The sequence below is a fragment of the Sturnus vulgaris genome, chromosome 1, assembly GCF_052056855.1.
Source record: "Sturnus vulgaris isolate bStuVul1 chromosome 1, bStuVul1.hap1, whole genome shotgun sequence".
NCBI lineage: Eukaryota > Metazoa > Chordata > Aves > Passeriformes > Sturnidae > Sturnus > Sturnus vulgaris.
In genome coordinates, this window is record NC_142243.1 from 2,703,290 (window position 1) to 2,726,040 (window position 22,751).

The 22,751-nt window shown below is 46.1% G+C and overlaps 4 protein-coding genes and 1 long non-coding RNA gene across 6 annotated transcripts in view; 2 read left to right on the forward strand and 3 right to left on the reverse strand.

Moving 5' to 3' along the window:
• Positions 1 to 1,351: 1,351 nt before the first annotated feature.
• Positions 1,352 to 3,930, reverse strand: CYP8B1 (cytochrome P450 family 8 subfamily B member 1). Its single transcript, XM_014873730.2, has one exon. The coding sequence runs from the start codon at positions 2,995 to 2,997 to the stop codon at positions 1,468 to 1,470; it is 1,530 nt and encodes a 509-aa protein (XP_014729216.2). The 5' UTR covers positions 2,998 to 3,930; the 3' UTR covers positions 1,352 to 1,467.
• Positions 3,931 to 4,051: 121 nt separating this feature from the next.
• Positions 4,052 to 11,233, reverse strand: ACKR2 (atypical chemokine receptor 2). Of its 2 annotated transcripts, none has more exons than XM_088179128.1 (4): positions 11,091 to 11,233; positions 8,749 to 10,087; positions 8,125 to 8,182; positions 4,052 to 6,374 (listed from the first exon to the last, which is right to left on the reverse strand). In XM_088179128.1, exons 2-4 carry the CDS (start codon positions 8,770 to 8,772, stop codon positions 5,257 to 5,259), a joined length of 1,200 nt encoding a protein of 399 aa, XP_088035254.1. In that variant the 5' UTR covers positions 8,773 to 10,087; positions 11,091 to 11,233; the 3' UTR covers positions 4,052 to 5,256. The 2 variants fall into 2 exon arrangements, with proteins under 2 accessions (XP_088035254.1, XP_014729217.2); XM_014873731.2 differs by having other exon boundaries at positions 10,906 to 11,233.
• A 182-nt stretch (positions 11,234 to 11,415) lies between these two features.
• Positions 11,416 to 17,010, forward strand: HIGD1A (HIG1 hypoxia inducible domain family member 1A). The gene is made up of 4 exons (XM_088179469.1): positions 11,416 to 11,548; positions 13,296 to 13,403; positions 15,179 to 15,313; positions 16,099 to 17,010. The coding sequence occupies exons 2-4, from the start codon at positions 13,301 to 13,303 to the stop codon at positions 16,146 to 16,148; spliced, it is 288 nt and encodes a 95-aa protein (XP_088035595.1). The 5' UTR covers positions 11,416 to 11,548; positions 13,296 to 13,300; the 3' UTR covers positions 16,149 to 17,010.
• Positions 15,898 to 17,447, reverse strand: LOC148225050 (uncharacterized). Its single transcript, XR_015808574.1, has 2 exons — positions 17,216 to 17,447; positions 15,898 to 17,087 (listed from the first exon to the last, which is right to left on the reverse strand). It is a non-coding gene; the product is annotated as an uncharacterized LOC148225050 (long non-coding RNA).
• Positions 17,448 to 17,735: 288 nt separating this feature from the next.
• Positions 17,736 to 22,751, forward strand: part of CCDC13 (coiled-coil domain containing 13) — a 29,553-nt gene continuing 24,537 nt past the window's right edge. The window contains 1 exon segment of the mRNA XM_088179252.1: positions 17,736 to 22,042. Within this exon segment, the coding sequence (XP_088035378.1) occupies positions 21,828 to 22,042 (215 nt within the window). The 5' untranslated portion in view covers positions 17,736 to 21,827.

The following is a 22,751-nucleotide window of genomic DNA, read 5'->3' on the forward strand; positions in this document are numbered from 1 at the left end:
GCTGCCCAGCTACCCTGAGGCATTCCTGGCCATGGTCTGATCTTGAACTGACCAGAATGTGAGAAGGGCTTCAGAGTAGTGAACCCATGAGTGACAAAAAAATAGGTGAGAGCTGTAGATGGAGCACGGAAGGAATGAAAAGCTGCTGGAATTGCTAATGGAAATATCAGCTGTCGCAGTCAAGCCTTACAGGTAGTTTTTGTTTCCTTTGGTTCTGTCACAACTGCTTGATAGTTTCTGCCTGAATTCCCACTACCACCATGAGGTCAGGGCTAATGACCACTCTGGCAGGCTGGGATAGTTTGCCCTTAACATACAGTTACATCACCCTGTTCTTGGCAGAACAAAGCAAAATCAGGACCTGATGTTTGGACACGTGTGAAAATGTTTGAGTTTCACTCCTCGACCACAAATAATCTCCAAAGTCCAAGGTTAGTGTCAGCATTAAAATCAATTCACTGCTCTCCACACAGGAGAAGCTTGGATTTAACTTCTGTAAGGAAGTGGTGAGCGTTGATGAAGGGTAATAAAGCAAAGCAGAACTTGTAGAGCAAAGTTTTATCCTGCACTGATCCAGTCGAGAAAACCTATGTTTGAGGGCTATAAGGTCACAGTGGCTGTAGCCCATAAGGGATTGAGGTTGCCTCATCAGATACAAGAAGGGAACCATAAACAAGACAATTTGAAAACCCCAAGGAAATTCTTACATCTCTGGAGAGGATATTTGCTGCTCTCTGACCTTTCAGGGGTTCACCACAAGCTGATGCCATCCTGCCAATGATACTTCATGTGGAAAATAAATGATCAGGTAACAGGGTGTGACCAGACAAGTCTATGGACCAGTCACCACTTTGCACCAACCAGCCTTTTTCATCCCCTTACATCTCAATTTTCCTCCCTAAATCACCTAAATCCCTCCTTTTTTCCCCCTTTGATTCCTCCCCCAAACACTCTATTATAAATCCTGTGCAATCCCAAAATGCTCTTCCCTTACACATCATAGGATGTCTCCCCTGCCTTGACACAATCCCCCTTCTCCCAGGTAGTGATCCAGAGATGACACATCTCCATGGGACTCATCTCCAAGGACCATGGGGCTGATGCTCTGCTGGGGCAGCCCTGGAAGGAACCTGGACAAAACCCTTCTTCCTTGAAGCCCTGAATTTGTGTTCCCACCTGCCAATCTCTGCTCCTCTTGGCTTTCAACAGGCTGATGGCCCCCGGGGATGGGGCTGGGAGTAGCCTGGCAGGACACATTTTGTCTCTCTGTGCAGATTTCTATCCCATAACCAACCCAACAACACAGCAGCAGCACATGGGGAGGAGGTAAACACAAAAGCCACAATAAACATTGAGCAAACAAGATCATATCAGTGTTGGTGCTGCACGGATCTGATAACCACGGGATCAGACAATTTGTCCCATAGGTGACAGCAGAACAAACAGCATCAAATAGGAGTCCCCAGGTTAAAAGCGTGGCCGGTATCTGAACCGAATGTCACGGACAGGCTGCATCGTCCCGAATCCCCAGCGGCTGATGTCTATGGCTGGGATCTCCTCCTCCTCATCCACCAGCTCCAGGTCAAAGTGACTCAGCATCAAGAACACAAACAATTTCATTTCAGCAGTAGCAAAGAACCGCCCGGGGCAGGTGGAAACTCCTGCCCCCCAAGGCATGTTGACAAATTTCAGCTTCTTCCCGTTTCTGTAGAAATCTTTCCTGGTGCCGTCTGGGTTTACGAAACGGTCGTACTTAAATTTGTGAGGCTCCTCGTGGATTTCTGGGTTCATCTGCACGGAGATGTGAGGGAACAGAGCCACCCTGTCCCCCTTGCGGAGGTTGAGCTCTGTCCCACTGCTTGTCCTCAGGCAGGTGTCCTCGAGGACAGCTCTGACCAGCATTGGGGCTGCCACCAGCCTCAGGGTCTCCTCCAGAGCACTGTCCAGCAGAGGAGTCTGGTTCAGCATGTCCCTGGTGACAGTAACTGGGGGACTCCCTGCCTTTACTTCCTGCCCACTCTCCCTCAAGACTTTATCCACCTCATCTCTCACAGCCTGCAGAGCCTCTGGATGTTTCAGCAGATACAAGAGGAGCCAGAAGGCAGTTGGGCCCGTGTTGCCTTGGGATGCCCAGAGGAGCATGAACATGAAACGATTCCGCATGTACTCGGGGACACCGTTTTCTGCCAGAAGTTGGTCTTGATCACTTATCCAGCCACTGATATTCTCCTTCTGCCAGACCTTCTTCACAGACAGCATGTTCCAGAAGTGTCTCTTCAGCCGCTCAGCTTCTCTTTTGTCCTTGGGAGGCAACAGAGCAAAGGCCAGGCGAGGGAAGAGGCGGTCGTACTTTCGAAACTCCTGGAAGAGCTGGTTGGAGTGGAGGCGATCCTGCTCTTCAGCTTTCTCCTTGTTCCCTTCCCCTCGGGGTGGCTCGGTGCCATACAGAGCCAGATACCCAGCTCTGAAGACAATGTTGTAGCAGTAGTGGAAGAGGTTTTCCTCCTGCCATACTCTCTTCTCCCCTGAGCTCAGGCTGAAAAGCAGCAGCCTCCGAAAGCTCTCCATGGTGGCTTGTGTGAGGACAGTGAGGCCATCTCCCATCAGGTGCTTTGTGCTTGATGCATGAACTATGCTGTGAGTGGCTTCAGTGGGCTTGTAGCCAAAAACCCGCAGGACCAGCTGAGCTGCATTAGTCCTAAAGTCCAGTTTAGATCGTGATTCCTTCACGATGGTGCCAAAGCAGAAGGGATCCATCACAAAGGTGAAGTAATAGCCACCGATCAGCACCGTGAAAACATCCCCATGTTTCTTCTGCATCCTTTTGAGAAACTCTGAGCTGTCCTTTTGGAATTCCAGCAGATAGCCCAGCCAGGGAACGGTACCTTTGTCCAAGGGCGGCTCATTGTGTCTCCGTCTCCGAAACACACCCAGGACATAGAGCCCACCGAGCAGTGATGACACCAAGGCACAGAGGAGAATCACCCAGAGTACCATGAGAGCTCTGTGCTCGTCCAGGAGCTGAGACTAGAGACAGGTTGGGGCAGAAATGTGCATTTTATCCTCACCCAGCAGCTGATGGGCAGATACAGAGCAGGCAGCCTCTGTCCTCATTGGCTGTGAGTGTTTGCCTTGGCCCTGCTCCAGATTGAACTTGTCCCTGGATGAACAGAAGATTTTTAAGGTGGAAGGTATGTTGGAATCCCATAGGAGTATCAGGGGGATGGGTTTTGGCATGAGGTAAATTCTCTTCTCTAGGTTGCATGGAGCCCAGATTTTGTAAGAAAAATATTCACTCTGTGATTTCTGCCTTTAAGACCAGGCTGTGGACACTCACTAAAAAATGAAACCAAGAGTGGATGTTGGCAGTGCTTCTGGAAATGAGCACAGGACCAAGGGGAGGGGGTCACAGCTGAGCTGATTTGGTCTCAAAAGCCAAGAGAAGGAAAAGTCTCTGACATTTTGGTGTTCTCCACAGTACACGGTGTCCCAGGAATGCTTTGCCAATGAACAGTGCAAGTGCTACTGCTCTGTCTGAGAACAGAGCAAAGCAGCTGAGCTGCCCCACGAGTGAGGAGAGCTTGAGTCACTGCATTTGGCACCAGAGGAGTCTAGAGTCTCCAAATGTCCCACCCAGCCCCTGGCTGGGGAGCAGTGCCCATAGGGACCACAACACTTCTGCTTGTCTCACTTTCCCTTCTGCTTCTCGAACTCCCCTTTTACCTCTCTCCAGATGGGGTTTGGGGACAATGTCAGGGATCCCGTGTCCCACCTGGCACTGCTCCTCTGGGTGCTGCCACCCTGGTCTACCCAGACTGTCACCACAGCCTGTCCCAGCCTCTGGTGCATGAACCTCTTCTCATGCAGGATGGAGAGTGATGTTAACTCCCCTCTATTTCCTCACCTTTGCTCTTCCCTAGAGCATCCCATCATAAGTTTGTCACAGTCCCAAGAGCCTTCCTCTGTCTGAGATCACAATCTTCATCTTCTTTTCAGCTTCCCAGCTGTTGTCCCTTTCCACATTCCCTCCAGTGACTTGACCCAGGCCATATCAGAGCATCAGCTAAATATTTATTCTGGATTTTTTTTTAAGGAAAGTTCCCAATCTCACCGTTTTGGAAAAACACTGTAGCAATAATAGGAAGAAAAAATGACAGCAGTAATCAACTCAAAGCCCTTCTCAGTCCTGTAACCTTATGTAGTAATAAAATAAAGGTGATGAGCACTTCCTCTTAAATTAATAATTTTATTTGTACAACTCTAGGCAACTTCTAGACTTAATAGGTTTTCAGGATGGAAAGGGACCATTTAAGGTTCAGGAGCATTTGGGGTGAATAATGCCTTTAAAGAAAAGTCTGCAAACTCAGAACCTTGAACTTCAAAGCTGCACTGGGTAATAAGGACTGACTGTCAGCTCTCTGTGCTCTTCTGTTCAGGCCATGTTCTCATTCTCTGGTGTTTCAAAGCCAATATTTATGTTACAGGTGGTATCTATGGATCTTTTTTATCTTATCCAACTGGATCTTGGAAGGCAAATACCTCCACCACTGTTCTGCTGAGCACACTTTTTATCTCTTTCTCAGTGATTGTTACTGGTCTAGACTTTTTTCTGATCAAACCGGTCTCAAACCAGCTGATGACTGAACTGATCTCTAACCTAGGCTCTGTCCTTTGGAGAATCACAGCTCCCTGCCCAGCAGGTCTGAGTGTGGCACAGCTCATCATGACAGAAAACAGCTCAGCTTAAAGGTATCCAGTCCTTCCTCTTGTATATTTTGGTAGAAAATGAGATTAATCTGGTTAAATCATCTGGCAAATGGTAAGAGCCAAGAGAAGCAAAGCCATCCCCTGGCAGAGTTTCTGGCCTGATGGATGAGCACGGAAATCCATTCCTCAGATAGGGAGGAGAATCTCTTCCCAAGTTTCAGTTTGCATTTTTTAAAGCACAACAAAAGCAGATTGAGAAATCTGCTTCTTTATCTGCCACTGCCTCACATACTCCAGATGGAAACTGGGTTTCTTCCACTAGTGTAAATCCAGGACAATCCTTTCATAATAATTCCACTTGCAACAGAACAGATCCAACATGTACTTTTTCAATCCCAGTATGGAAAGCCCTCATCTCGAGGCTATGAGGCTGTTTCTAGGATGAATTATCTGGTTACACAGTGCTGTGGCTCACACCAACTCCATCATGGACAGGACTGGTAAAATGCAGCACAGAGGGGGCACATATAATGTAAATAATGCAAATATTTATGATGCAGTTGTGATGCTCAACATTTCTATCTGAGCTGTGTATCTGCTGCACGACGGGCTCGTCTGGGAGTCCTGGATGGAAAAGAAAGCTCCTCTCCTGAAAATGGCCTGAGGGATCTTCCACAAATACGCCCTGAACCGTTTCTTCACAAAAGCATAGAGCAAGGGGTTGAGACAGCAGTGGACAAAGGACAAGCTCTCCGTGATCTGCATGGCATAGTCCAGTTTCCTACTGCTTTCACAGCTCCTGATCACACCGACATCTTGCAGGGAGTGGAGGATGAGCACAACGTTGTAAGGACACCACAGCACAAAGAAGACCCCCACCAGAGTAAGGACTAAGCAGAGAGCTCTCCTGGAGCCAGGTATCTGTGAGGTGTGGAGGACACACGCGATGCGGGAGTAGCAGAACGTCATGAAGAGGAAGGGGAAAAGGAATCCCAGGGTGTTTTGAATCACCTGAAAGACAACTTTCCAAAATAAGTGTTCCTGGCCATAATCATGGGTGCACATGATGGTTTTGTTGTTAAATTGCCTTGTGCTGGTGAAGAGGCCATCAGGAATGGAGAGAGCTATGGAAAGGATCCACATCACCAACAAGACGAGGATGGAATTCCTCCACACCGTGGAGCTGTGAGGAGAGCAAGCATGAACGATCTGCAGATACATGTCCAGGCTCATGCAGCTCACAAAGAAGATGCCACTGTAGAAGTTCAGAATATACATGGCGTTTAAGAATGGGCAGAAGGTGTCCCAGGTGACCCACTGAGAAATGTGCAGAGCCCAGAAAGGAAGAGTCAGCAGCAGGAAGAAGTCTGAAACCACCAGGTTCAGCAGATACAGCTCAGTCATCTTCTTTTTCTTCTTGATGTGCATGAGGAGGACAGTAAAGAGGAGGGCATTCCCAGCCATTCCAACCAGGAAGATCACGGTGTAAAATGGTGGCAAGAACACTCTGCTGAAGGAGAGCACTTCCTCTTTGGTGCAGGGGCCATAGAGATCATAATGCTCCTCATCCAGGTATTCATAGGAGTACTCACTCGAATTGGCAGCACCCAGCCACGTGTCTGTGGTTGTTGCTGTCACTCCTGAGCTTATGTTTGACCAGTGGCTGCCTAGGAGCAAGGGAAAGGGATCAAAGTGTTGTTGCAACTCACACAGGAAGCAAACATCACATCACATCACAGAGCGTTTTTCTTTAGTTCAAAGAATCACAGAATGGTTTGGGTTGCAAAGGACCTGAAAGATCATCTTGTTCCACCCCCTGCCATGGGCAGGGACACCTTCCACTATCCCAGGTTGCCCCAAGCCTTGTCCAGCCTGGCCTTGGACACTTCCAGGAATCCGGGGGCAGCCACAGCTTCTCTGGGCACCCTGTGCCAGGGCCTCACAGCAAAGAACTTCCTCCTAATATTTGATCCAAACCTACCCTCTTTCAGTTTGAAGCCATTCCCCCTTGTCCTGTCACTCCATGCTCTTGTAAAAAGCCCCTCTTTGTCTTTCTTGTAGGCTCCCTTCAGGTACTGGAACTTCACAGGTTTAAATTTCTGCTACTGTCTGGTGAGTGTTTTGTGTCCTGAACAACTTGGCCTTGGCCTAAGCATGGGGATAGCTGTCTACATGTACATACATTAAAAAAAAAAAAAAAAAAAAATTAGTTCTGCTTTCTTTATGTGGACACATAAAAATGAATGAGCATGGTTTCCTCTGATATAAGTCCCTATTTCCTCCTGACACACGACAAGCTTTTAGCAAAGTTTCTGCTCTAAATTACAGGAAATCCATTGCTACAGCTCACTGTGAGCTGCTTATATTCACCTGGATCACTACTGAGAAAGCAGCATCTCAACTCTTGGTAAAGAAGAACCTGGCACCAGCACCTTTATGTCAGTGGGGCTGTTCCCAGAGGGGAAATGCTGAACCTCTTCCTGCTCCTGGGAGGACACTGACCCCTCCCCATGCCAACTCCAGAACTAGAAGACATGGATTCTGGTAAAAGGCATTAGTAAGTGGAAAATATAGAACTCATAGGATCCCAGAATGGTTTGGGTTGGAAAGGACCTTGAAGATTATCTTGCTTCAACCCTCTTGCCTTGCAGGGACACTTTCCATTATCTCATGCTGCTCAAAGACTCATCCAAGGTGAGGACATGTAGGCAGCAGAATCCAGTCCTGAATTATGGTAAGAGGGAGAGATTCAGCTGGAAGAGCATTGCTGGAATTAATTCTGCATGAGACAAGGCATGAGACAACCCCTGCAGTGGTCACTCCCTGGAACTGTGGATGTCAGTGTTTAGATAGCTGCAGCCCAGATTTTCAGGAAATGCTGAGTGGTTGGGAGCCTCCTACTTTTGGGATCCGATTTTCAGGAAAAAATCTGTCACTGAGGAGCCCCTTTCACAGAGTAGGAGATGGGATTTGCCTGGTGCTGTTGGCACTTTTAAAGTTAGTGAGGAGTTTAAAAATCAAGGTTAATTTTCAGATTCTGACAGCAAAACAAAAAACAATTTTGCAAAAAACTCCTGTAAACACCCCTCCACCCCTAAACCACACATTTTTTTCAGCCACGGCCAAAGCTACCCATCTTTCCCCTGGGGCTCATTTTCCAGCAATCCCAGACAGGCCTGGCTGTATAGCTCCAGTCTCTCCTTGAGGATCTGTTTCTCCCAGAGATCTGCAGCCATTCAGAAATGAGAGCATGGTCCCCAGCTGTGCTGTGCATCCCAATGAGGACACATCCCATGGTGGATCTGCAGGTTTTAGGGATGGCTCCCTCCCCACAAGCACCCCAGGAAAAGGGGAGCCCCTCCACCCCACAGGCTCAGAGTGGGTGTGCAGCTGTAAGGGGTGAAGCCCTGGACATACCTGCTGTCGTCCCATGACTGAAATTGGTTAAATACCCACTCCAGGCATTTCCAGGCAGCTGAAAAGAAAAGAAAAATGGGTTTGAGCTGGATTGAAATGTTTTTGTGCTGCTCTCTGGCAAGTGCTGCAGAGCACTTCAGGCAGAGCAGTGGGAGAGCAGGGATCTGCCATGGGAAAGTGCCATAAAAAGACTTGTCTGGGAATGAGCTTTTTAAAATTTCTTTTCTGTATCATATTTTAAAGGACATTCACCCTCAGCTGTGACTTCGGGAGGAAACCAAAGCTGCCCACCCTGCTGATCATAGGAACACTCAGGACTGCTAAATACCTTCCCCCTCACACCCCCTCTGCCCACACCGAGACAAACCATTCACAGAATTTGCATTTGAGATCTCTTCCAGCTCACTGAGAGTCCTTTTCTCCCTCTGCCACATCCTTCTCCCTCCACATCAGCCCGACACTGGTATCCACATCCCCATCCCGCACCTCAGAGTGGAAGGGAGGGCTGAGCTCAGGAATTAATCCCCATCCCAAACTGGCTACCTTTCAAAAACAAAAGAGGATCTTGACAGGTTTTTTTTTCTGTGGCTTTGTCTACAAGCAAGAAGTAAAAAAGGCACTTACAGGAGCTTCTTCTCCTGCTTCCATCCTGCCAGAGGCTTGAACCAGGCTTTTAGGAACTTTTGCTTGTGTAGGAGGACAGTCAGGAAATGTGAGCTCAGCATAACCTCCCTGGTTTTGTTTTGCTTTTCCTGATGTTCCTCATTCCCTGGCAGCACGAGAAGAATGATCTCCACCCTGTTGGAGCACATCTACAACAGCTCCCTGCTGTAAGAATCCATGTGTTTTCCAGGAAATCTGAACAACCCACGTGCCACCTGGATGCTGCAGGATCCTCATCCCCCGCTGGAGCAGAAATGGCCTCTGCCAAAGGTGTGTTCTGATGAAGTGCTTTATTGGAGGAGTTTTTGGGCATCAGCATGGGTGAGTGGTCACACTCCTGCTCATTTCCTCACCTCACCAACAAACAGGGCCATGGGAACACCCTGGCTGTGCCAAGGCTTCCCCAGCCCCAGTGTGTTTTATATACCCCAAACCACTCTGATAAAAACAGGAGAGCAGAGCAGCAGTGATGGCCACAGCTCCACATCCAACCCAGCCCGTGGCAGGTGGATTCACAGAGAGAAATTTATGTTATTTTTACTCATTTCCATGTTTGCCACCATCTGCTGTTGCTGCAGCACTTAAAATATACCCTATAATAAATATATATTACTATAATGTGTGTGCAACACACACATTAGCAGAGAGCAAGAAGCCACTCGTAGAGCTGAGACACTGGACACGCACACAGGGAAGCTGCAGGTGACAGAGGTTTCATTAGGCCAGCAATTAAAATGAAATAAGTTTTTGTTTTTAATTGAGTTTCTGCCCTGAAGCAGAGAATTAAACGTGCCTCTGAGAGCCACTGGAGAAAGTGGCCTTCACTGTAATTTATTACAATATTTTAACTCAATTTCAGGGCTGGTAATTGCATAGATTTTTTGTTTCCTTTCAGACTGCAGGGCCCTAATGGCTTTGGCAATTAAAGTAACCAGATTAGGGGTAATGGGCAGCACATTTAGAGAGACGCAGTGCTTGTCTGAGCCACTTTATTTTGTGCCACATGTCGGTGGCAGAGTGACCCTACAGGAGCAGCAGCTCTGCCTTCCCCCAGCTCGGAGATGGGGAGGTACAAACACCACACAGGAACACTGGGCTTAGAGACAAAAGGATTTATCTTTGCTGTTTTGCTCTGACAATCTGTTCTCAGACTTAGGAGAAGGTTTTAAGCATCTTTGGGATCCCAGTGGATTCTTCTTCCTCTTCCAGAGTAGTGTTTAAGTCAGGAGCAATTTCTAGGTTGTCTCTGGGCATCAAAATCCTGGCACACAGCGGGGGTAAAATGAGATCTGCTTGAAAGCTGAAATATGGGAAAACATAGTCAATGACATAATTCAGCAGCAAAAAAATTAGACTGAGAGAAAGCTAGAGAAGCTGTGGCTGTCCTGGAAGTGTTCCAAGTTGCACAGGGCTTGGAGCAACCTGGTCTGATGGAAGATGTCCCTGTCCATGGCAGGGGTGGAATGGGATAAACTTTAAGGTCCCTTCCAACCCAAACCATTCCATTATTCTGACATCAGATAGAAGGTCTTCAACGAAGAACAAAGAGCCCAAATTTCACAGAATCTCAGAAGGGTTTGGGTTGGAGGGGACCTTAAAGATCATCTCATCTCAACAATAGGGAAGATGTGTGCTGATGTCCTTACAAACAGTTCCATGGGTGAGGGGATGGCTGTTAACTTTGAAATGGGATTTAATGTGTGTACCAACATTGGGCAGCAGAGCCTGGACAGTTTGGCTCCTGAAACAGCCAAACGGGGCTGCACAACCCTGAACTTCTGAATTTGGGGTAAAATGACAGGTTCTAGGGGGAATATGTGGCAGGAGGTTTGGGAAGGCTGCACCTTCCTGCTACCTCTGCCAGTGGGGGAAGGAAGTTTCGGATAAAATGAGTTTGGGATAAAAGGAGGCTGCACACTCCAAAACCTCGAGAGAGAAAACCCCGCGGGCTGTGCCCCAGTGACCTCTCTCCCTTTATCCCAATAAAGTTGCAGAACTCCTCTGTCTCCTTTATGGACACCGGCTTTTCCCAGTGCGATTTCCCACACATATCTCACTCCTGTCATGGACAGGGACACCTTCCACTATCCCAGGGTGCTCCAAGCCCCAATGTCCAACCTGGCCTTGGACGCTTCCAGGGATCCAGGGCAGTCAAGCTTCTCTGGGCAACTTATGCTGAGGCCTCACCACCCCCACAGCGAACAATGTCATCCCAATATCTAATCTAAAACTCCTCCCTTTTAATTTCAAACTGTTCGCCCTTGTCGTGTCACTCCACGGTGCTGCCAGCAGTCTGTCTCCACCTGACTCTCCCAGTGTGACACCACGGGAAGCTTTTGAAGCGAAGAGCAGAGAAGCTGCAGAAGCGGGTAGAAGCTGTTTCTCCGCGCTGCAGTCGATGCAAGACGCGCTGTTTGGGGCTAAATCAGAGCCCGAGCCCGAGCCCGAGTCCCGGTACCGCGAACGCGCGCAGGCCTTGACTCAGGCGGGGCCCTGCAGCGCCCCCTGCCCGCCGCCCCGCGCCACCGCCGCCCCGCCGCAATGCGGAGCGCCGCGCGCTGACGTCACCATTCGCCCCGCCCCCTCTGCCGTATAAGGAAGCGGTGGCCGCGGCCACGCTCTGGATTGGCTGTTGGCGGGCGCGCGGGCGCGCGGCACGCTGGGAGTTGTGGTCCCGGCGGAGGGGCGGGGCGGAAGCGGCCAATAAGAAGCGGGGGGGGCGCTTGCCGCGGCAGACGCCGGCCGGTGTCAGATCAGCGCGGTGAGAGCCGGGCGTGGGGCGGGCGGGACCCGCGGTACGGCCGGGGACACAGCCAGGGCTCTGCAGGGGGGTGCGAGTGCCCAGGGCTGGAGCGAAGAAGGGATCCCATGTGGGGTGAAAGTGACTGGGCCAGGAGTGGAGCAGAGGCCTCGTGTGGGGTTGTTTGAACGTGGGGCAGAAGGCCGGAGTGCGGTAAAGGTGCCTGGGGCCACAGTGGGGAAGAGTCCCTGTGTGGGGTGCGGGGGCTGGAATGGGGAAGGATCCCATGTGGAGCTGGGCAGGCGGAAAGCAGCCTGGGGGTACCCAGGGCCTCCCCCTTGCCGGGAGGGATGCTGGGACCTGTCACCTTCCCATCCATGGTCCTTCTGCAGTGTCCCCCGCGGGTGACACTGGTCACGCAGGTGCCCTGACCTCCCTGCTCGGTGTCAGCAAGGTCAGGGCTGAAGGTCACAGAAAACTGTCTTGGTGGATTGTTTCACTTGTAATATAATTTTCTTGTGTAAATCTCACCTGTGCCTATCTCCTCCTCTGCTGAGTGACGGGGAGCTCTTCTTTCCTTCTCTGAATGAGTCAGGCTAAAATTATTATTTACATTAAGCAAATAAGAGTGGTTGTAGCAGGCGCAGAGAGACCAAATCCTTTGGCCTAGCAGAGGAAATGGTTTCAAAACCAGTCAGTCTGCTCACATGGGTGTGCACGAAATGCTGCATAAGCAGGGAGCACGGCCACCTTTGAAATGTCTCCTCTTCCTATGGTTACTGGCACCTGCTTAATGAAATTCCTCTTGGTTTATTCGGAGAGCTTGGAGCCTTTCCATGTGCCCCTGAGCTGTGTTTTGCCGTCGTGGCAAAGCTGAACAATAGCAGTAGAGATTTTTCTAGCGGGGCCCTCTGTGGTGTCAGTGGCAGAAATTGTCATTAATTGAATGATGCTTATGCCGAGCACTAAGGAGGGAACAGGTCTTGGTGTAATCCATGCAATTTCGAGCACAAAAAGCTGGGAAATTCTGGAGGATGGTCTCACTTTGGTGATGTTGGTTCTGTGAATGGAGCCTTTTTTAGGTTGCTGCTTTTTATTTTCCGTGGGGGAAGGTGAGAAATCACCTCCAGATGACTTCTCCTGATGTGACCCCACACGAGTCTGCACCTATTGAAGGTTTCAGGACTTGCTCCAGCTCCTCGGCGGTGGCTGTTTTCCATCAGGAATTTGGAATTATGTTGATGTGGGATAGGCTGTAGTGACTGAGGAGCTGCCAGGCAGTGCTGACCTTGTGCAGCAGCTCGTGCTTCCCAGCCCGACTGCTGTGGCTGCTGCTCTTGGCAAGGAATGAGGGGACAGAAGTGAACTTTGCTGAGGTCAGAAGTGCCATAAAGGACCAGCCTGTGAAAGCCAAGCAGAGTGGTAAGGCATGGAATTCCTAAAAGGAAAGGCAGGCAATGACCAAACCTTTTTGTGGCTGCCTATGAGCTTGGGGGAGGTCACTGGGATCTGTAATGGTGTGAAAATAGGTGGCAGAAATTTGTTGCTTTCCTACTTTTTTTTGTTTTGTTTTCTTACCCCTCCTAGTAAGCAACAATCTTGCTTCCCAAGGCTTCACTTGAATTAAAACATCTGTCCATAGCGCCTGTTTTTATATCTCACTACCTGGATATTTGTGCCTGGTGGAATACACTGGGATTTTCTTTTCCTCAAGATTCTCTATATTTGAAGTTTCCAAAACCTGAAGGGAAGCTCTTTGTCTTCACAGCCACCATGTCACCTAGCCAGGAATCCGTTTTCCCTGAGTATGAGACAGAGACCAGCCAGACCTCGAAGCTGATACAGAAATTTAAGGAGACGCCTTTTGTGCCCATTGGTGAGTTCAGAAATGGAGAAATGTGTTTGCACGATCAATGTGGGAAAGACCATCACTGTTCACCTTTTTTCTGTGACCAGGAAATAATTTAGGAATTACTTCCCCATAATAGTTGTCCCGCAAGAAGGAGTGAAATTAATGAGGTCTGTTAGCTCAAATAAAAAACTCAGAGCCTACAAGTATATGAAAAAACCCCAAACCAACAAACCCTGAAAAGCTTTTTAGGTGAGGCTGTCAAGTGGTTAAGGAGTGTGTTGTGCAGCTGTTCTGGAGCACAGTTCCTGGGCTACAAAGTGACTTAAAAGCTATCAAGAGACAAACTAGAAGGATTTAAATTACAGCCTGTCTGGTAAATGTTTAAGCCCTCTGCTGCCGTGGCTTAGTTTAAAATGCATTTTTTTTGGTAACTTTTATGTTACTAAAAGTAACATAACCCCAGCTTGAGGAAGTTGCTAAAGTTCTCAGCATCTCCGTTGAGACTCAGCTTTTGAGGAGAGCAGGGTTCAGTTTTTGTCTGACACAAGACATGTTTTGATTTGCAGCCACCTTAAATGGAGAGCAGCAAGGTCACTCGGGGTGAACTGTTCCAAGCGTTTGCCAGCACATTTCCGTCACTGGTTCCGTGGTCACTGGCCTTTGTCTCCACCTTGCTGGGCTGTACCATGAACTCCGGGAGTTCCAGTTCCCTGAAGCAGATTGACAGAACTCACCTTTGACCTTTGTCAGAGCTGGGTTGAAGGCCCTAAAACTCTTAATTGGTATTTAATGAGAGTGAATTAAGTGTTTACAGCTTTCTAGTGGCACTGGTATTGCTCCAACTCAGGGAAGACAAACTGCCCGTGCTCTACTCAGTAAAATATACACAGCACTTAAAACTTGGCATCCACCTATGAACTGTGCAAATAATCTTAAAAATGGAAAGAAATAGATGGAATTGGAAAAGTTGGTGCATTTCTGCTGTGTATTCTGTGACAGAATCAGTGCTGGAGCTGGTAAAGCTGGGGCTGTTTGCTCTACTGAAGGGCTATCAGTGAATTCTGGCCCTGGGAAAGAGACCTGGCGGAGCCTCCCTCCTCACAGCTTTGGGACAATAACACGTGACTTGTCCTCTCCTGGTGGCACCTGGCCAAATGTGACAACACCCAAAACAGCAACTGCAGCAGGCCAGTGCTGCATCACGTACATCAGGGAGTATCCAGACACAGAGTCTGAGCATCAGCTGAGTGGGGGCCTTGGGCGTGAGGATCTGTGCAGGAAAGGAGGTGCAAGGAGCCCTGGTTCTGTCTGAAAAATACCCAGGGAATTCTGACACCTTGAGCTGCTCCTTTGGCATTTTAATGCTGGTGGAAATCTCTTGCTCTTCCTTGCACTGACGTTGAATGAGGTGGCACTGGAGTGAAACCAGGGCTAGGATTTACCACTACACAAGTCATGAGACCAAAACAGGCTGATTTTAAGATGAGAGAGAATGGCCTCAAGTTATGCCAGGGGAGGTTTAGACTGAATATTAGGAAAAATTTCTTCAAAGAAAGGGCTGCCCAGGGCAGTGGTGGAATCACCACCCATGTAGGGATTGAAAAACTGTATAAATGTGACACTTGGGGATACGGTTTAGCAGTGGCCTTGGCAGTTGTGGGGGAATGGTTGGACTCAATGATCTTAAGGGTCTTTGCCAACCTAAACAGCTGAGTGATTCTCAAGCAGTTTTGTTTAGGTGGGTCCCTTCACTCGTCCCAGTGATCTCCACTCAGAGGGATGCTCTCCTTGCCTTGCAGGGATGGGTGGCTTCTTTGCCGTGGTTGCCTATGGGCTGTACAAGCTGAAGCACAGAGGTGACATGAAAATGTCCCTTCACCTGATCCACATGCGTGTGGCAGCCCAGGGCTTCGCCGTGGGAGCCCTGACGTGTGGTACGTACGGAATGGGAGCTGTCCTCGGCACAGCCAAACTATGGAGAGCCTCTTGTACCTCTCCCAGTGGGTTATATGGCTGGGTGGAAGGATCCAGAACATTTATTTCAGGGTGTTTGTGCTCGTTACTGGTCCTTGATCAGCCTTTCTGGAGTAATCTGATTTTATGTACTTAAGTGTCTAATTGCACAGTAGCAGTTTTTGATTATGTCTAGACATGGAATGTGAAGTTCTGCATCTCTGCCTCTTAACAGGCCAAAAAAAAAGTAAACGTTAATCTGACATTAATATTTCTCTTGTAAATATGTTGCTGTTTCTGAACTTAATGCATTGGAAGATCTACAGTGTGTGTAGACCATGGTATTATATATTTATATATATATATGTGTTTACATGTATATATATTTTTTCAGGACTGGACTTGTGTCTCTGAATGTACAGAGACACTGTGCCCCTGGTCCGTACATCCCAGATCTTAATTGTGTGTAAATGTACATCCCATGAAACACTGTTTGTACATACTGCATTCCCAGCAGGAACAACAGAAAAGCTTGACTTTGGCCACAAAATCAACTAGAATTAGCTCAGTGTATAAATTGTATATTTTCATAGCCATTTTCTCTGTATATGAAGAATTTTATAGTGTCCATCACTGCTATTAAAAATGCAGCTGAGGAGGAAGGGAAATTCTGTCTTCTTGAGAACTGTTCAGATTTTGAAACCCGTTATTTCTTACTTAACACAGTTCCTTTAATTGTGGTTTTTTTTTTTTTTCTCTCACGCAGGTGTGCTGTATTCCATGTTCCGGGATTATGTGGTGAAGCCCAAGGAATAGTGGGGAAGCTGTCTGAAATCCCTGTCCTGGTGGTGGCCTGTGTACTGCAGCTCCAAACCTCCTGTCGAGGGGTTCTTGAAGAAAACAAATAATACATGGCATTAGAGAATTGTTCTATTTTGTGTATGGTACACTGTGCTGAACCTGGCAGCCTCAGAATGTGCCCTGGGGGGAGCGGGTATTGGGGTCTGGGTCTCTGATTGACACCACCACATCCCATTTTCAAGGGATATCGTGGAGTGCAATCCCTCTATCTTTCCCTTCAACTCAGTCCCCAAACTGCTGACTTCTTTTGCTGTTGTTGCCCAAAACCACGATGTCTGAACTGGCTTCTGTCAGGGAATGTCAGGAACGCCTTGCTGTCATTTTCTATCCTCTGCGTCCAAGTTTGTAATTTAGAAGCTTCCAGTAGCACAAAATGACTTCTAAAATATTGAGAAAGGTATACAGACATCTATATTTTTTATTTAAGGTATGAGATAAGTATGTTGCAACTATTTAAATGTTATATTTATTCATTGTTAACGAAGGCACAGGCTCCCTATTTTTGCTATATCAGATCCTTGGATTATATTTTGTAACTTTATTTACAGTGTTCTTCTGAGTAACATCTAAATGTAACATTTAAAATACATATTGTGAAAACTAAACTTTAATTTGGTGGTTTAATGCTTTTAAAGTGTATGATAAAGCTGATTTCTGCAGTACTGTTCCCCACAGAAAATTTTAAAACATTTAAATCTCAAAAGCCCCCCCATCACCTTTGAGGTATTAAAATCCTTGTCTGTGAGTTATTTTACACTCAAACTCCTTGTACCTCCAACAGCAGTCTCGAAAATAAAAGCCAATTTCTAAAAAAGCACATATTCTGTTAGCTGACATTTCATGGTTACAGACTCGGCTGTTACAGACACCGCAGCGGTCCAAACTGCACCTGTTCTATAGAGCAGGGGAAAGATTAAACACGAATAAAAGTGAGTAGAGGAAGTAACAATTCTTTTCCTATGGATTTGTTGGGTGGGGGGCTCCCCATCGTAGGGAGACGGCGTGAGCTGAATAAAAATCACCTGAGGAGGGTGCAGCGCTCCTGGAAAGGGAATTCCCAGCCGGTGCTCTCCTTGATTCCCAGCTGGTATCACCTTTGGCTGCTCTCACACGGATGGACAAGGGCAGGGGCCCCGACGCCTTTCCCTGTTTTTACCACCACGAAGGGAGGAGAAGGAGCCGCTCCCGCGGTGCCGAGGGGCCGGGATGGGTGCGGGAATGGCGATCGGGAGATGGCGGTGGGGGGGGAGCCATCATGGCGGCGGCGCTGAGGGGAAGCGCGCGCGCTGCCGTTGCCATGGACACCGCGTCGGGCCCGGAGCGGGGAGCGGCACCGGGGCCGCAACTCCGGCCTGGCCGCAACTCCGGCCCCGCCGCTGCCCAGCAGCAAACCGGGACAGCCGGGGGCTCTTCCCTCCCGGTGCCCTCGGGAACGCCGCTCGGGTAGGCCGGGGGACGTGCGGGAAGCGCGGGCAGCGGTTCCCGGGATGGGGGAACAGCGCGGCGTTGCCAGGACCCAGCAGGTCCTGGCAGGTCACAGGGCGAGACGGGAGGGAGAGAACCACAGTTATGGGTTTGCAATTGTCAGGAAAATTATTCCACAAACACCAGAGGTTTATGTCCAAAAAGGAGACAGAGGAGTCCTTTTTGCTTTATTCGAATAAAGGGAGAGACCATGGGACATTCCCCTGGGCTCTCTCAAATTTTTGGAGGATGCAGCCTTTTTTTTATCCTATTTTCCCGGCCGCATTTCCCTCTCTTTTCCCATTTGGCTGAGGTACTTGAGAGGCGCAGACTTCCTGGAACGCCTGATACCTGAAATTCTCTTCTAATGTATAACCCTCCCTTTTAATTTTTAATTCTTATAGAATTCATAGTTTTCCCCCCGTTGCTTCTTTCATCTTTCGATATCCAATTTCATTTATCAGCAGCCCTACAGTTTGTTTGTAAAGGCAAATATCTTTTTCCATTCATCAATCAGTGGGAACTATCCCATTGTTTCTTTTATCTTTTAGTGCTAGCCTTATCTACAAGCAGATCCACGGCTCATTTGTAAAGACAAATTCATCATTCTTCTCACAATTAAAAACATAAATGTAAACACAAGAAGTTCCGCCTCAAAATGGGCAAGAAATTCTTTTCGCTGAGCGCTGGGAAGGGCTGGCCAGGGAGGGCGTGGAGTCTCCTTCTCTGGAGACTTTCTGTGAAAGGTTCAGTTTCTTGGTAGGTTTAAAAAAGTTTAATAAAAGACAAAAAAAAAAAAGATAAACAATAAAGCAAAAGGTTATGACAGCCGGGTGCTTGGCATTCCGCCAAGAGCACACCTTAATTCAGAAAACACTTCCTTAAATGCATCAGCCTGTTGCATATTCACAGATCTTTTATACATTATTCAAAATCACTCCCCCCAACCTGTAAATCAACATTTTTACTTTTTAAATTTTCTTTCGTTGTGGCTTCTTCTTGATAATGGAGATCAATAAATCTTTTCCCTGTAGTTTTGGTGTTTGTCACCCCTGTTTTTATCCAGATAGGATAATCTAAGAATGTGAAGAATTTCCCGATTATTTTTTTACCATTTTCTGAGTTAGTTACATTAACAAAAGCTTTTTACATCACCATGTTGTAGTCCAAAATATATATTTATCACACTACTATTTCTAAGTTTTGTTAATAGCAGAACTAAAATAAACTATATTAATTCAGCATTTTTTTCCAACGTTATACATGTAGCATTCATTTTAATATTTGCAAAAAGCGAATAATATAATATGTACTTAGAACACTTTCTAAACCTACCTGGATGAGTTCCTGCTCCAGGTGACCCTGCCTTGGAGCCAGGGATGGTTTAGATGAGATATTCGGGAATAATTCTTCACCCTGTGAGAAACGAGATTTGCAATTTGGAAGTTTCTTTTTCGAAGTTTAATAAGGGATTAAAAAAAAAAAAAATCGACCAGTGCTGAGGTGCCCTTGGCTTTTGGCCGAAAAGCACGTGCGATCTATAAGATAATATATATGTATTATTTTATATATCTTACACAATAAATAAGATATAAGGTAAGAGTGTGATCTGTATAGTGTTACATTAGGTACTTACATTATAGGTATATATATTAATTTTACATTATAAGTACATACATATTCATGTGCTCCATACATTATTCAGACATTCTTGTGAGTTTTTGATATTTCAGCAACTCTTCAGTTTGTTTTCTTTACAGTCTAACTTTTCTGCACCACATCCTGTGAGATGTTTTAATTCTTCTCGTGTCTCCATCCTGTTGTCCCACATTCTCTGCTAAGGGGTTAACAAATTCTTCCAGGATTCTTCTAGGGTGCTCTGCTTTGTCACTGTTTTCTTATCTCTTGGAGAGGTTATTCAGCAGATATGGGAACCAACAGAATTATTTCCCACCATTCTTTCAGTCACATTGAAGGATTTTAAGCATTTTGTGTTTGTTATAAATACATATTATGGTATTGGCTTTTTGCAAATATTAAAATATTTGCAAATATTAAAAAAAAAATTAAAAACCACAACCAAAAAACATGCATACTCTAAAAAGGCAGATCAAAGAGTAGCCATATAAAATAATTCTTAGAATATAAAATATAGTTTATAGAAAAGTTTGAAAATGTGATAGGTCTATGAATATACAATGGAGTAATAAATTTAAAAGGTGTCTCCAAAACAAGTGTGGTTTTGCCTAAATGCCAAGCACCTGACCACTATAACCTTGTTTTATTATTTGTCTATTATTGTCTTTTATTAAACCTTTGAAAATCTACCAAGAAAGTAAACCTCGTTTTCCACAGTGTTTTTGCTAAGGCCTACAAAATAATTAATTAATCACACCAATATTTCTATAAATATATGGTACTTACTTAAATTAATAATTATGTTATACTAACAAACAGCTAGATAGAATTATACATTGTGCTATATCTGAATATTTATGGTCAATATTAGCATGCATAGGTTAATACATAAATGTGAAAGCCAATATTATATTGTAATTTTTAACAACCCAGAGGGTGGTTGGATGTTGGAAAAGGCTGCTCATCCCTGGAATTGTTCAAATCCCACATGGATGTGGCACTTGGGGACAAGGTTGGGTGGTGGTGCTGGGTTAATGGTTGGACTCCAGGGTCTGAGAGTGTTTTTCCATTGTAGCATTGTGTGATGGAGCTGCACGTTGAGTACTGTGCACATTTCTGACCTGTGGATAAGTAAATAACTCCATAAGTTGTAAAATACTAACTTAATCAGTAATGCAGTCTAAGTAATGAAAAATCTGAGAAAAATCATGAAGGTGATTTAAGGCCTAAAATAGTTACTCTGTTAAGAATTCTGGGATATTTTCAGAACAGACACAACTACTGTTTGAAGATGTTCTTGCTCATCTTTGCTATAAAGTCAGTGGCTAAACTAATCCAGGTCCAATCTAATTATAAATTTAATTATCAACCCAAAGGTTACTGAAACCAGAAAAACTGTCTAAATTCTATATCCAGTTTGCTTAAATAAATGGAATGGACTCCTTATCTCTCCAGGCTTTTTCCAAGTCTCAGAATCAACTTTAATCGATTAAAATTGATTTTCCAACCTCAGTGATTCAGTAATTCTTTGATCTCTCATGCCCAGAGCCGTGTGGGCTGTGCAGAGGCACCAGACTCTGCTCTTTGCTCTTGTCAATCCTCAGTGCACCTTGTCCAGGTGACTCTGCCCATAAGGTACACAAAGGGACACGCTGCATTTTGCTGCATTCATCAGGATAATTGGTTTTCCATAAGTGTGGGAAAGGCCCTGTGTTAATTACTGAGTGCAGGGCATGTCTTTGGAGATATTTATATATTGGTTTTCCTAGACCAAAGGTGCAATAAGTGTTTTTTTTTTTTTTTCTGACAATAAATGTCAAACAGAAGGAGAAAGGAGCTGAAGTTTATCAGAGGACTGTCTTTAGTCATCCTAAAAAAATGTTTGGGTAGCACTATTATTCTTTTTATAATCTATTGCTAATCTATTTTTATAATTAAATATACTTAATAATTAATATATCATTACTTAGTTATGTAATGTTATCACTCAGTGATTAGAAATTTGGGGGAAAAGTGTAAGGCACATTTTTGTCTTGCCTGAAGGGAGCATAAGGAAAAAAAAATATTTTTCTTCCTCTGTCAATCAGTCCCCTATTAACCCAAAAATGGGGGGATTTGCACCTTCCCTGGATGTGGGCAAGGAGGCTGGATGGTCCCAAATTCTCCATGCTCCCTTTAGCCAGTGTGACTTGGCTGCCACATTAACTTGGATTTGGCTCCAACCTGCTCCTCTGTTAAAATGTTTATTTAAACAGGTCTGTTTAAGAACATTTGGAAACATTGCTTTTTGAATTCTGGAGTGAAAAAGACTCGACAACATTTTTTTGAAGGGCTGTTTAAAAGCCATTTATGGAAAAGGGTGCTTGAAGCAAAGCCTTGAGGCTGAAGAGGAGGAGGAGGAGGTGGGAGGCTGGCAGAGGTCAGGGAGGAAAAGCTGCAGAGCAGCTGCCAGAAGGGGATGTTTTACAGAGCAATGCTGATCTCTGCTCTCTGTCACTTTTTATTTTCCCCTTGTTCTGCTTTTAGTAAACAATGGACCCAGACGTGAAAGTGAATGAAGATTTCAAAAGCCAATTTAAGGCTTATCAGGAGCAACAGCAAAGGCGGCTGCAAAATTTGGTGGAGAGGAAGAAAGAAAAGCAGAACGGCCAGAAGAACACGGGCAGCACAAAGGAGACTGTAAGATCCCTGAGTGATCTGAACCTGTTTAAAAAAGGACCTCCTGTAAAGGAAGATGCCAGCAAAAGGTAAAGGTCTGGCAGCACCATTCCTTCAGGAGATCACTTGGAGTATATTTTGCTTATGATCTCATGAAACTCAGTATTATTAAGCTGACAGGACACTTTCACACACTGGGCTTTCATTATCCTGAGAAGGTTATCCCATAATATAATCCCATAATTATCATCAAGGCATTGTGCTGTGCTTTTTAATATCAGTATTTTACAAATGAAGGGGCAGCCTTGACAAAATCCAGCCTTTTAATATCACTGGCCTCCTCTGAATTGCTGGTTAGTTCCTGCCTAGCTTGAAGCAAATAAGTTCCCTATGTGAATAATTTCCAAAGATGGACAGAGGCAAAGCAGCTAATGGGAGTAAGCCACAGGCCTGCAGTGCTGAAGAGTGTTCCCTGGGATTTCTTTCCAATATATCCTGATTTGGTGGATCACAAGATTACCAGGACATTGGGTATTTTGGTATGGATCTCCCTTAATCTTGTTTTTTTCTTTTAAGCTGGGTACTGGAGCAGAGATTTAAAGCCTCAGCTCAGATAATTTCTCTTCTTCCCAGGATATAGTCAGCCTTTCCTAATATTTCTTTTCCTGACTAGAGCAGGTCTGGGGTTGGACACACCCTGAAGGTGTGCTGCAGTGCTGGCTCTTCAGGACTTTGCTCTGTGGTAGTGGTGAAGCCAGGTGAAGAAATTCCTTCAAGCACTGGTGCCTCACTGCTACC